Here is a 14042-nt window from a genome sequence, read left to right on the forward strand (position 1 = left end):
AGACGATAATTTCTTTATATAGGTCAGTTGTTAGCCAGGCTTTCGGAGTACCGATTTATAAATAAATCAACTGCGCCATCTGGTGGTTCCACATCTGAATCATATGCTCATATAAAACAGTTTATTATTCCTATGCATATTACAGTTGCACACAAACAAAGAACAGGATGCTGACAATGCTGTCTTCACAAAAATATAAGCATGTACATGCCCAAACAGTAAATCTATATGCTGACAAAGGGTCTCACAATAAAAATGAATGAGCATGAATATGCTGGAGTGACAGTAAAAGAGTAATAGTCGCAAACGTAATCTGGATTACACACAAATCGCCTGATTTTCCTCACAAATGCAAGGATGTCTTTAAATACTTTCCAACCTCGGCATGTATAATGTCGATAGCTTTGTATGTACATGTTAAATATTGTAACCTGATCAGCCTGGGCAACAACTCAATTCACATTTCACAGATAAAGACACACTACCGATGTTCTGTTGAGCACATCCAAAGCCTTATAATTAACACTATCACTGCTACATTAATAAACACCGCACAGAAATCATTTTCACAGAAGCAGAAATGGACGTGATGTATTAAAACTAGCTCTTGAGAATGAACCGGTGATGATACAAACAATTGATGATATGTAACAATTCGAGTGGATAAAATTATCAGCAAGTCACTCTGAAAAACTATTTGGCAAGTTTTGAACTTTAAGGTGGCGTGACGCAAGAAAACAAACATTCAGGGCGCAGATTCAAACTTTTGGCATGTGTTAAACCACCTTAAACAAAAATCTAGGCATACAGTGGTGATGTTTACTGCATGACTGAGTGTTTAACATTGGCTAAAGCTTATGCACTTACTACAAACTTCGGTGTATCTAATCGTGGTTTCATTTACTCTCCAGAAAAAACAAAAAGCAAAATGACTTTATCCCTTCAGAATGGGTCAATTCCCTTCAATGTATTTACCAAGAAGAAATACTCTTTAAAAAGCAGTCAGAAATTCTCTAAAATGAAATGTTTAGCTAAGGCGCACACACAAAAGACAACAACAACAACACTGAAACTAAATGGTTTCCCTTTGTGTCAGGTTCAGCCCTCTGTGATCTTCAGATGATACCCTGTAATAAAAGAAAAGTGAGAGTTAGAGCCCATAGCGATGTGTGTCACTAAAAATAATACTTAAATAAGACAAAACACAAGGGAAAATGAAAGAAAATATACCTGTGGTGGAGAATCACTACACCATTTCATATTGGTTGTTGGTGATATAGCGAGACAGGCAGCAGGCCAAGAATATCCCGATGACCTGTTAAGGAAATGAATGATTAATAAAATTTCATCAACATTTAGGGTGTCACGATGGCACAGTGGGTAGCACAATCGCCTCACAGCAAGAAGGTGGCTAGTTCGAGCCTCGGCTGGGTCAGTTGGCATATCTGTGTGCAGTTTGCATGTTCTCCCCTTGTTCGAGTGAGTTTCCTCCGGGTGCTCCAGTTTCCCTCACAGTACAAAGACATGCAGTATAGATGAATTGGGTAGGCTAAATTAGCCGTAGTGTATGAGTGTGGATGCAAGAGTGTTTGGGTGTTTCCCAGTATTGGGTTGCAGCTGAAAGGGCATCCACTGTGTTAAACATATGGTGGATAAGTTGGCGGTTCATTCCACTGTGGTGACCCCAGAATAATAAAAGGACTAAGCCGAAAAGAAAATGAATGAATGAATGAATCAATATTTGGGCTGAAAGAGTGCAAACATTTAACGAAATGCTCTGTTGAACTTCTTTAGTAAACAAACAAATTGTGGACACACAATGACCTGTACTCTTAACAAAAACTGTGATTTTATAAATGGATTAAAAAAAAAAGCAAAATAAAAAAATATGAATGAGCAAATGTGATTGAGCAGTGTTTCTCAACCACGTTCCTGGAGGACGACCAGCTCTGCACTTTTACCTTGTCTCCTTAACCAAACACAACTGATTCAGATCATCAGCTCATTAGCAGAGACCGAAAGGCCTGTAATGGGTGTGACAGACAAATGACACATCCAAAACATGCAGTGATGGTGGTCCTCCAGGAACGTGGTTGAGAAACACTGATTTAGAGCATTTGTTAGAGGACAGGGCAACACGGTGGCTCAGTGGTTAGCACTGTCGCCTTACAGCTAGAAGATCCCTGGTTTGAGTCAAGGCTGGGTCAGTTGGCATTTCTGTGTGGAGTTTGCAGGTTGTGTTTGCGCGGGTTTCCTTCGGGCGCTCCGGTTTCTCCCACAGCCTAAACACATGTGGTATAGGTGAATTGAATAAAATAAATTGGCAGTAATGTATGTGTGCATATGAGAGTGTATGGGTGTTTCCCAATGCTGGGTTGGGGCTGGAAGGGCATCCACTGTGTAAAACATATGCTGGATAAGTTGGCAGTTCATTCCGTTGTGGTGACCCCTTAATGAATAAAAGGACTAAGAAGGAAAATGAATGAATGACCGTTTGAAGACAAACTACCAATGTTTTAATTTCAGAGGCATTAGAATATCAATATTTAATGGAATAACCCGCATGAGAACATTTGTTTTTATGACCAAATGAAATTTTCTGAAGAAGAAAAAAAAAAACTCTAAATAATATTTTTGGAACAACAATAAATTTGGAACAACAAAAAAATCTATATCTACTCAAACCTATAACTAATAGACCCAGTAAATTCTAAAGACACTGGATTTTTAAGTGATCTATTAATATTAATTTTTTTATAATATTTATATATAATATTAAAGCTTTACATTATGTACTGAGGGGGGAAATAGTCATGTTTTTTTTTCCGGGAATGATATTTCTAACGGAGTTGTTGACTTGGAATTGAACCAGGTTTTGGTAAAAGCCCAAACAATACAAACATAAAAAATAAAACAAAACAAAAAAAAAAAATCTGGAAAAATTGTTATGTGTAATAGCAATAAAATAACACTAGGAAAAAGTACTGAACTACTGAAATATATTTAATACTTTATATAAAAGGCGTTTTTGGTGATGCAGCTTAAAGACGCCTCTCATATGGAGAATGAAGTCACATGAGTTGCTCAGGTGTGAGTTTTTCACAGAGTTTAACAGAGTGTAAAAATCTTGATGGTTCTGTGGGTCTCATCTATCAAATCTGATCTTCATTTTGTATTCTCTATTGGATTCGAGTCAGGTGATTGGCTGAGCCATTCTACAGCTTGATTTTCTTTCTCTGAAAGCATTTTAGAGTTTCCTGGGCTGTGTTTTGGATCATTGTCTTGCTGAAATGTCCACCCTGGTTTTATCTTCATCCTCTTGCTAATGTAGATGATGGACTGAAGCAGCTAATATTAATTCATAATGAAAAAAGGGCAGAGGATTGCTGAAGAACTACCGTGAGATTTCAGATCCTGTCTGGGCTTTCACTGCCTTTCCACACCTCCTTTTCTTTGCGTTCAATACGTTTTCCCTGTGTCATTTCATTTTAATCCACATAACTTCATTTCTAAACTTTTAATATTGTTTTCTTTGCATATTTGGATTTCTTTGGTTGTTACCAACATCTGGTGAACGTTTTAAGTCAACGGCACCTTTGGATATATCTTTTATGAGAAAATTGTGTTCAATGCTTATTTCCCCCATGGTATATATAACAATTATACAAAGCCATTAAACCCAAGGCTGAGAACATTTCTGTTGAATTACACAGCAGATTTCTTTGTAAATATTGCACGAAAAATACCTGGAAGAACGCAATTCCAAAAGAAATTCCAGCAATAATTCCAAGATTGGCCTCCATCGTTGTGGTCATCAGAGAGAAACAGCCCTACAAGGGGAGAAATTTGTTTCCCACAATTACAAATGACCCTTATAGTTCTGTTGATTTGTGATTGTTCAGAAACCGGAGTTCTTACCTGTTGATAAACCACAGATGCAGCCGTTTTGAGATCCTTGAGTTCTGCAGAAGTGCAGTTTACACCAGCAGTCACGTTACAGCAGCTTTTGGGGATGCCCTCGTTTTCAAAGTACTTTGTTTTGGCCCAGCTTGTGTAGTTCTTCTCTCCACAACATTGCAGCTAGAAAGTAAAAAAAATTATATATTCATTCATTATTTATTTATGGTTTAATGCCATATCAGCAGCATTGCCTATATTCATGGCAAAACTTGTAGTAAATATATGCAACACTTGTATTCAATATATAATTTACAATCAGGACTGTTTCTTAATCATTTATTTTACAAAAAAATTCAAATAACATCAATGATAAAACGTCATAAGTTGTTTCAATTTGATAAATATTTTTAAATTATCCTTTTAAACATTTTCTTTAAAATATTTCCTGAATAGAGCCCTGGGCTCATAAGATCCTCGAGCCCAGGGCACCCTCCCGTTGCAGGGTGAGAGGGGAGTTTTAGCTCAGGTAGATCTTGAAAACCCCCCTGCTGTAGAAGCTAATGAACAGATAGAAATTGACTCAAGTTGTGTGTTTTTGGACAGTGGGAGGAAACCGGGGGGGCCTGGGGAAACCCAAGTGAACACGGGGAGAACATGTAAACTCCAAAAAGAAACGTGGGCTGGCTTGGTAAGGACAAAAACCAGTGACGTTCTTGCTGTGAGGCGACAGTGCTAACCACTAGGCCACCGTGCCACATATCTAAGAAAGGAGGTGGGGTGAGGGGGAGTAGGGGTGGAGGGGGGAGATGGCTGTGATATGGAACTTAGAGTATTCATAGTGACTTAGGAATCGTCTGATTGGTGAATCATGAATTGCTAATTCATGACCAGCTGTGTTCAAGCTGAGCATGTGATCCTCGTGAAAATAGTTTATAAATAAACCCAACTTAAAATTACACATTGTATTAAAGGGTACCTATTCTACCTCTTTTACAAGATAGATATAAGATAGGATTTTGGTGTCTCCAGAATGTGTCTGAAAAGTTTCAGCTCAAAATAGCCACAGCCATATCACCCTGCAGCCCAAGACCGGTTACTCACATGAAACCAAGCAGGGAAGTGGTTATAGAGAGACCAGCAGGGGGCGCTCAACCACTCTGTGTGAGTTCTGATGCCCCAGTAAAGTGAAGAGGACACTATACTGTCAGTGTCTTTCGGAAGAGAAGTTAAACCGAGGTCCTGACTCTTTGTGGTCATTAAAAATCTCATGGCACTTCTCGTAAAGACTAGGGGTGTAACCCCGGTGTCCTGGCCAAATTCCTTCCATTGGCCCTTACCCATCATTGTCTCCCAATCGTCCCCATCCACCGAATTGGCTCCATCACTGTCTCTCCACTCCACCTATAGCTGGTGAGTAGTGAGCGCACTGGCGTCGTTGTCCTGTGGCTGCCGTCACATCATCCAAGTGGATGCTGCACACTACTGGTGGTGTGGAGAGACCCCCCTCATGATTGTGAAGCGCTTTGGGTGTATGGCCAAACACGATAAATGCGCTACATAAATACACATTACAATACCCTTCAGATTATTTATTATATAAATGTACAATCTGCCCATTTTGGTGTCTGAGGGCTATGTAGCTGTTTTTGTAGCCTGTGGCTTTAAATCCAAATGAGCTGCTTCTCCCCGCCCACCGTTCTGACATGCTTGTCTTTTTCTCCGGTGTTACGTCAAATAAATAGCAGTCAGTGATTGATAAAGACAGGGATGAAAATGAAATAAGGTCACTAGTCAAAAATACCAAGTAAGTTTATTTGATGTATTTGTGGTGTCGTCTATTCAAGCCTTTCTGAAATGATGAGTCTGCAGTTTGCAGTAAACACACACACACACACACACACACACACACACACACGCACACACACACACACACACACACACACACACACTAGCGTTTACTGACACCATGTGGCCGTAGTGATTATAGCAGATAAGATTTACAGCGATTTTACCGTCTTTATTACAAACATGCTCTGTTTTAAAAACGTTTTAAACTTGTAAAACTAATTCTTCAGCAGCAGCTGATCACAGAGAGTTGGAACTGCACTCCTACGTCCCGTTGTGGTGCGTCTCAAAAATCACTGGGATTTGGATCGTTTTTTAACTTATTGTGTTTCTATCAACTGCTGGATGACTGTGGACACACTATACCTGCACACAGTTCTGTTCAAACAGCTTACAAAAGTTGATTTTCATCATATGTGCCCTTTAAAATATGTTTTATCATCAAAATATTCCTACAAAAGTCACAAATAGGTTTTCACCTTTCAGTGTATATGCGTGTGTAAGTCTTGTATGAAGTGAATTTTATTTATAAACTAATTTCGAGAGGATCACGTGCTTATGATTGTTCTCAGCTGGTCCCACATCAGCTCATGATTGATTCTCCAATCAGATGATTCCTAACTCACTATAAATAACCAGAGTTTCCTTATTTTAATATTTTCATCTTGAAGAATCCCCTCTACTCCCGCACCTTTCCAGATGGGTGACATGGTGGCTCAGTGATTAGCTCTGTTGCCTCACAGCAAGAATATCTCTGGTTAAGTCCCTACTAAGTTTGCTCGTTCTCCCCGTGCTCATGTGGGTTTTCCCCGGGTTCTCCGGTTTCCTCCCACAGTCCCAAAAACATGCAACCTAAGTAAATTGAATATACCAAATTGATACCATAGCCAACCTCTTAGCGAGTACACCTCTCCTCAGCCATCCTATATCTGTCATTAGCCAGAAATAAGCCAGGCGGAATTCATCGAGATCTACCTGAGCTCAAACTCAAGGATCTCATAAGCTCAGGGCTCTCTCCCAGGACATCGTGCCAAGCAAGCTTGATTATCAATCATCAGCTAAGTGTGAACTCTTGAAATAAATAAAGTACAATGCTTAAAATAACATTTTAAGCGTATGAGTGAAGGTTGGTGTTTACCCTGATGTTTTGTACTGATTCTGCTAAAACAAATTCAAACTTACCGTTCTTTGGATCCGGTCCAGATCTTCATCATCTTTACCATTGTAACTCTTTTCAGCAGTTTGGTAGGCCCCCTGAAGCACTGCTTTTATCTAAATAAAAAGAACAAACATTATTTGGCTGGAGACAGTGGATGATGTGACAAAAACAATATGTAAAAGCTCAAAGAAATTGAATTACCTCATGTCTGAAAATAAATCCAGATATACCTGCCACTAGTTCAGCTAAGAACACAAGCACCAGGAACATGGCATACTGCAGAAGCAGAGAAAAAGATGCTTAAAAGACAAATCAACAAGAAAAAGGTTCAAAATACAAAAAAATTCAATAAAGCCTGAAAATCTTAAAATATTCAGAATATAGGGTAAATATATCGGCAACATTCTGAGGTCAAAATAAACATTACATTAGCTATTTAACTTTCTTTTCATTTCATTTGAGGCTTGACATTCATTATTAAAAAACTGCTACAAAATTAAGTCTGAGTTTTAATAGTTAACTATAATCATTTTTGTTACTTGAAATAAAATATATTAAATAACACAGATTTAATATATAACTAAATAATATATATTAAATGCATATAATTATAAAGTAACATTTAAAATTACAAACAAAAAAGAATGTGACAAACTTTGAAAGCAAAATATTACACAAATAATTAAAGCTATAAAGGATTCAACGATTCCTTCATAAACACAATGACCTGCTTTGTTTCTAAAAATGAATCAGCTGTTTTGAAGAAATCCTCTAAATGAATAATTCCATGAATCACTCGTTAAGACAGGAACTTGTCGCGTCAGACTATTTTTTAATTAATCCATGACTAAATCAACCAATGCACCAGCAGAAAAGCACACACACACACACAATAAAATATGGTTATTAGTTTAAAAAAATAAAATAAAAATTAATATTGCACACTCATTTGTCAAAGAAATTTTAAAGCATGGCACACGTTTGAAATGATCAATTTAAAGGGACATTACATGCATTTTTTTTTTCACATGACTGGAAAATTGTGTCACAAGAGTATTTGTATTCAAATAGGAGCATATTTAAAAATGTGCCGTAACTAATTTAACTTTTTTTTCCATTTCTTCACTCTTAGTGTTGTGAGGTCTCTAGAACTGACCAGTTTCAGCATCCATGGACTTCCACGGCAGGTCGCGAAGCAGCCGAACAGCCCGAAGATGATGATGACAGCTCCGGTCCCGATGAGGACATATGGAGCATTGGTGCCATGTTCTGATTTCACAAGGAGGTCGAACTCCAAATTAACCTTTCCCCAGACTCCCACAGCCAACAGGATCACCCCTGTGAACTACACAGAGAGGTAAGAACTCTTAGACATATTCCATGTGCTTATGAATTTGCCTGGGGGATTACAGAACTTTGTGTCGCCCGTCCTGAATCTTGATAACAGCCATGTAAACCTTGTAATTACACTTCAGCTTCAAAACTCAGATAGTTTAGAGCATTGAAAAAAAAAATCTGGGAATGCTCAAGTTATCTCTAGTGAGCAAACATAAGCCTTGACCTATTTAGAAACTGGTCAAATAAATACAAGCAGAGTCTGTTTTTATCTGCATAGTGCTTTTTACAGCACATACTGTTTTCAATGCAGCTTTAGAAAATAAAATCACAATGTGTTTATAATATCTCCAAACTTTTAAGATAAGATCTGTGTAGTTTATATTTTGCGACATTATACAATCAAACTCTTCTGATTTGCTTAATAGCATATTAAATTGCTTGTATGCGAGTACAGTTTATTAGTGGTTGTAACGGATTGCATTATGGCTTTTTAGTCATAGATCATATTTTTCGGATCAGCCAAAAAGGGGAGGAGACAAATGTAATTTGCTTTCTGTTTATTACAAAAACAGTACTGCAAGACACTTTTGGTTTTAACAAACAGAACTTAGAACCTGTAATTTAATTAAAAATAAAATGAAGAAATAATCAGCTGAATAAAAATAATCTGTAAAATATTCAGTAATTCACTGTTACTGCTGATAATGCTAAATGTATAAATCAACATTATATTTTGCACAAACCATATATATTTTTAGTCTCTTTTTCAATAAATGATTCAGTTATTCATTTATAAAACTTCATGTTTCATTGCTAGATGCATCATTATTCAGTGAATAATTATGAAGAATTATTCAGTGTCATATTTTTGATGGCTAGTTGTCGCCACCTATTGGTTAATTAAGGTTTAATTGCTGCCTACAACTGGTGATTGTAATCTTTACCATACAAGGCAGTGGTTTTATCTAAACAATAAGCTGTTATCACAGTACTTTTGTGTTATTTCTGTTTGTAACTTCATAACTAACTCAAGACTAAAGACTGAATCTCTTTCTAGTTATGTTTCAAACACAGATTTGAATGCAGCGATTCGAAGGATTAATAAACATATGCAAATCATCATCATTTAGAGTTGCGTGGGTGTTGAGATCTCGATCTTTTATTGATTAATCGTGCAGCTTCACTGAATCCATTAATGCAGGCTAAACAAGTAGTGACAGAAAATACCTTTTAAACCCACCACAACTTCTGTCATCATTGTGTTTTACAGGAAGGCCTAAATGCTTTTATAATTGTGATTTGAATGAGGCGAGAGGCGAACTCTCTTCGATCGTTACAAATTTAGGATTAATCTACAACAAATAGTGTAATACAGCTATTAGGGCTGGGTGATTAAATAAAATTCAATTGCAAATAAGACTGAGCAAATTGTCAAGGAAATACAGTTGTGTGATTAAATAAATTGCGAAATTATGTCATATATCGCAATTTATTAACTTTTCCCTCAAAGGATGACTTTTACAACATCCATTTTTACTATTTAGAAAGGTTTATTTATCTACCTTAATTTTATTGCTAAAATACTAAATAGGATTGTCAAGCAGACAAACTGACTAACAACAATGAAAGTCGTCTGTCTTTATTTTACTAGCTTCCTGCATGCTAAAGGTTTCCCAGCTTATCTAAGAAAATAATATAAAGTTCAACAACACAATCTAGTGGACTGTAAAGAAATTGATTTTATTTTCCAAACAAATTGTATTATAAAATATTGGTAATATGTATAAAATATAAATATATTCGTAATATATTTGGGCATTCATTCAGTGACAACTTGTGACATGCTCCTTATATCGAATAATACCATTGTACTTTGAATATTGGGTCTGAAATCACATGTAAATATGATTTTAAAACAACATTAGCACTATTTATTTGACCATAAACATAGTTGTCCTGTAATATTCATGGGGCTGTGTTATGATCAAGTATTTGAGAATGCTTTTCTGTAAATATATTATTAAGGAGAAAAACTGAATGTGTGAACTTTACCTTAATATGAGCATCCTTGTATTGATATAGCAGAAAATATTGCAGTAATGTCCTGTATCTCACAAATAAATAAGCACAAGTCAGATTTTTATGTTGTTTGATTTTTTTTTACAATACATCTGCAACTGAATGTAAATGGGAAAAACATTTCACCAGTGCGTTGACAGTTTATTATCCACAAAAGTTATTTGAAAAGTATGGCATTTACTTGCATTTAATATGCTTTCTGTGTAATATAATATTCGTGGATACCAAAATCGGATAACTTATATTTGACCCATATATGTTGGTAAAAGACCTGTAATATTTATAATATTAAGCATTGTAAAACTTGCAACATTTTGTTTATAATAATTTGGTGTGGTAAATATGATTTACCACGGCTAAAGCAAAGTCACACATCTGTCATATCCATAAACATGTTTTTTCTCTCTTAAATGCACAAATGTAAAGTAAAATAAAATCAATTATTTCCCTTCTATGGAGAGCCAACGCTCATCCTTTTGATTTTTTGATCATGATTCTTTGATCATTGTTTCTTTTGGATTGTGCAGTTTAATTCACAGAATTTCTACAAAGTATGTTGTACACTGTAAACTCGCTAACTGTTTTGGTCACACCCATAACGCATGTTTATTTTCCTCATTTAAAATATAAAACATATTTACAGATTGATATATTTCTGAACCCATAATGCTGTGATTGGTTGTTTTGGAAAATATAAACATACGTTTCAATATTATGTCAACATATACTTTCTCTGTCAATGTATGTTTGTAGTTTTTGCTGCAAATGTCACATCCATAACGCTGGAATTGTTCATAACTTAAACAAGCCACTGACTTACTAAGCTCTAATTTTCTGCCTCCACTTTCCTGTCTAACCAGGGGTTATAAACATGACCATCTGTCCCTGCCTGCAGAAAAATCACAGTGAAAAGCAATAAATACTGGAGATCAAAGTACTGCAGCACTCATTTCAGCCACGTTTGATGAACAGTTTATATCAGTTCCCAGTATAAATCAATATTTTTCTGCATAAATCGATATTTGAACATCGACCAAAACTAATGTAACTTCTATCCAAAGTGCTTAAACGACAAAAAAATTCTTAATCTGGAAGAAATTAAATTGTAAATCCCGAAACTTGTGTTTTACGTTATAACGTTACTTTTGATATACTACTAATGATAACGTTACCAAAAACGTCACATTAATCGACACATCCTAAATAAACCGGTAAGTTAATATAAGGTCGTCGATGGGATTTATATGCAGCTTTTGTTATACGAGTAAGTAAAGCTAACTTAAATAAATAACTAAATAAAGATTAGAAATGGGTCTTGTTTGATATAAGGAAAACGAAGCTAGTAGTTAAAGTCTCAACTAGCTTGAAACTGTTAGTCGGCGAGCCCATTGTTCAGAGTTAGCAGCGCTGATAGCCGCCTCAAGCTAACGGCAAACCCGATCAAAACACAAACTCACCCAGAAAATCAAACTGTACGAAATGAGAAACGTCTTCAGACACGTTATCACGGGTTTGGTTTGCAGCCGTGCTGACGGAGGGGACATTTCTGCTGTTTTCCCTGCGGATCTGGCTGGAGACAGGGGGTTTTCAACGGAGAAAGAGCTGGAGGAGGAAAAGTTGCGGCTCGGAGTGTGAGTTGGTGAAGTTTGTTTGGGAACTGAAGGCTGATGATGATGATGATGATGATGCTGTGGAGACTTTTCCCGACAGGAAGTACGGATAAACAAGATAAAGGACTGGGAAAAGCTAAAAATATACTAATTGGACATTTAAAAGAAAAAATGTAAAAGAAATATAACAGATAAATGTTCTCTTTTTGAACAATTGTGATATAATGCAAAAAGTAAATTGTGTAGGTTATTTATTCAAAGCCAATCCTGCTGGTGAGTTTACACTGTAAACAAGGTTTGATTCCACACAATGGATTTGTGTTGGCACAACATAAAGGAATGAAGTTATCTTATTAGTTTTTACAAGTCTAAATGGATTGAAATCAATAATTGTGTTGTTTCAGCTTAATTTAAATAAGTAGTTTGAACAAACTACAAACATAATTTCTTATGCACAGTTTCTAAAAATACACCACTACCATGCTTATTATAGTTAAACACTTCTCTAAATAGTTCATATTAAAACAGTAAAAAAACAAACCAAAGGGTTTTTAAACAGGTCTGTGGAAATATTCGGGGAAAAAGCATAAGAAGTTATAATAATGAATTATAAACACTTATATTAGGTATTGTATTTGTTTAGCATTGAAGTTAATTATCTAACATTTTATTAATTTAAATAAACAAATGCATAACAACATTCAGCAGTTTTTAAATGAAACAATGAAAAAGCTAAAAACAGGATTTAAATAAATAAATAATGTGTAAAGAAATTAATAAATACACTATTTGAAATGTGTATTTAGAAACATTCAATAATGTAACTAAGGAGAAAATTTGATTATTTTCCTAAAAAATATTATTATATTCTTTTTTTAGTGAATAAATAGGGTCTAGAAACATAAATGTCTTTTACATTTTAGTATGAGGATCCCTTGGATAATCATATTGGGGGTAAAAGATGAAAATATCATTAAATATTTGGTTGGAGGATTTTCTTACATTTTTTTAACATCAAATGCATGTTCCTAATTATACACCAACATCATGGTTATTATAGTTACTTCAACACTTCAGTAAATAGTTCATATTAAAGCAGTAATAAAACAAACCAAGGGGTTTTCAAACTGGGGTCTGTGGAAATATTCAGGGATAAAGCATAGAAAAAGTTACAATAATGAAATATAAACACTTATAATAAGTATTTGTTTAGCATTAACATTAATTATGTAACATTTCATTAAGTTAAATAAACAATTGAGAATAATAGTGAGCAGAGGTTTTGAAACAATAATAAATAACAATAAAATAAAAATAGAATTAAATAAACAAATGATCAAACATTTGATTAAAAATAAGTGAACACAAGTAAGTGTTTTTGTTAAATTTCCATTAAAATAATGTTTAAATAAATTATAACAGTATTTTAATTATATATTTGGAAACATTCAATAATGTGACAAAATGGAGATTTTAATATTTTCCAAATAATATCATTATATTAATCTTTCAGTGCATAAATTGGGTTTTCATACAAACTACATGTATTTTACATTTTAGAAAGGGGATCCCTTGGATAACCATATAGGGGAGTCTGTGCCATGTAAAAGATGTAAAGCCCTGGTTTAACGCTGAATATTTGGCTGAAATTTGTTTTTATTATATATTTTAACATTAAACGAAGCATGTTTACCAAAAAAAAAAATCCTTTGCTTTATCTGGTTGAACATAACCATTAACTATGTAGAAGACAGGCAAACTTAAAATTAAAATGAGTTAATACAAAAATAAAATCAACTTTAAGGAGTTTGTGTCAAACGAATTTCAGCGGTTTTCTTTATTAACCCCCATTCTCCCAGTGGTTCAGGCTGAATGTACACTATGCAGCATATGAAATTATGAATAAGCTTTATAAAAGTGACAGCAAGATGCCGAGAACAACATCTAAATCAGCTTCACTGTCAGAGGTGGTAGTTCAGCCTAATGCACAACTATTCACATTAATAATTCATGTAAAAGAAAAGAAAAGAGTTCACCTGTTTAACCTCAGGAAAGAGAAATGACAAATAACTTCCTTGTTATTTTAATCTCTTTTCACCGGAAGAGGGCGC

General features: G+C 35.1%; 1 protein-coding gene across 1 annotated transcript; it reads right to left on the minus strand.

Annotated features, from left to right (window-relative positions):
- Nucleotides 1-99: 99 nt before the first annotated feature.
- tspan7 (tetraspanin 7) lies at nt 100-11990 on the minus strand. Its single transcript, XM_056472106.1, has 8 exons — nt 11779-11990; nt 8061-8249; nt 7106-7180; nt 6928-7017; nt 3919-4080; nt 3747-3830; nt 1231-1315; nt 100-1127 (listed from the first exon to the last, which is right to left on the minus strand). The coding sequence occupies exons 1-7, from the start codon at nt 11863-11865 to the stop codon at nt 1247-1249; spliced, it is 756 nt and encodes a 251-aa protein (XP_056328081.1). The 5' UTR covers nt 11866-11990; the 3' UTR covers nt 100-1127; nt 1231-1246.
- Nucleotides 11991-14042: the final 2052 nt, after the last annotated feature.

Source organism: Danio aesculapii, chromosome 14 (assembly GCF_903798145.1).
Source record: "Danio aesculapii chromosome 14, fDanAes4.1, whole genome shotgun sequence".
Taxonomy (NCBI): domain Eukaryota; kingdom Metazoa; phylum Chordata; class Actinopteri; order Cypriniformes; family Danionidae; genus Danio; species Danio aesculapii.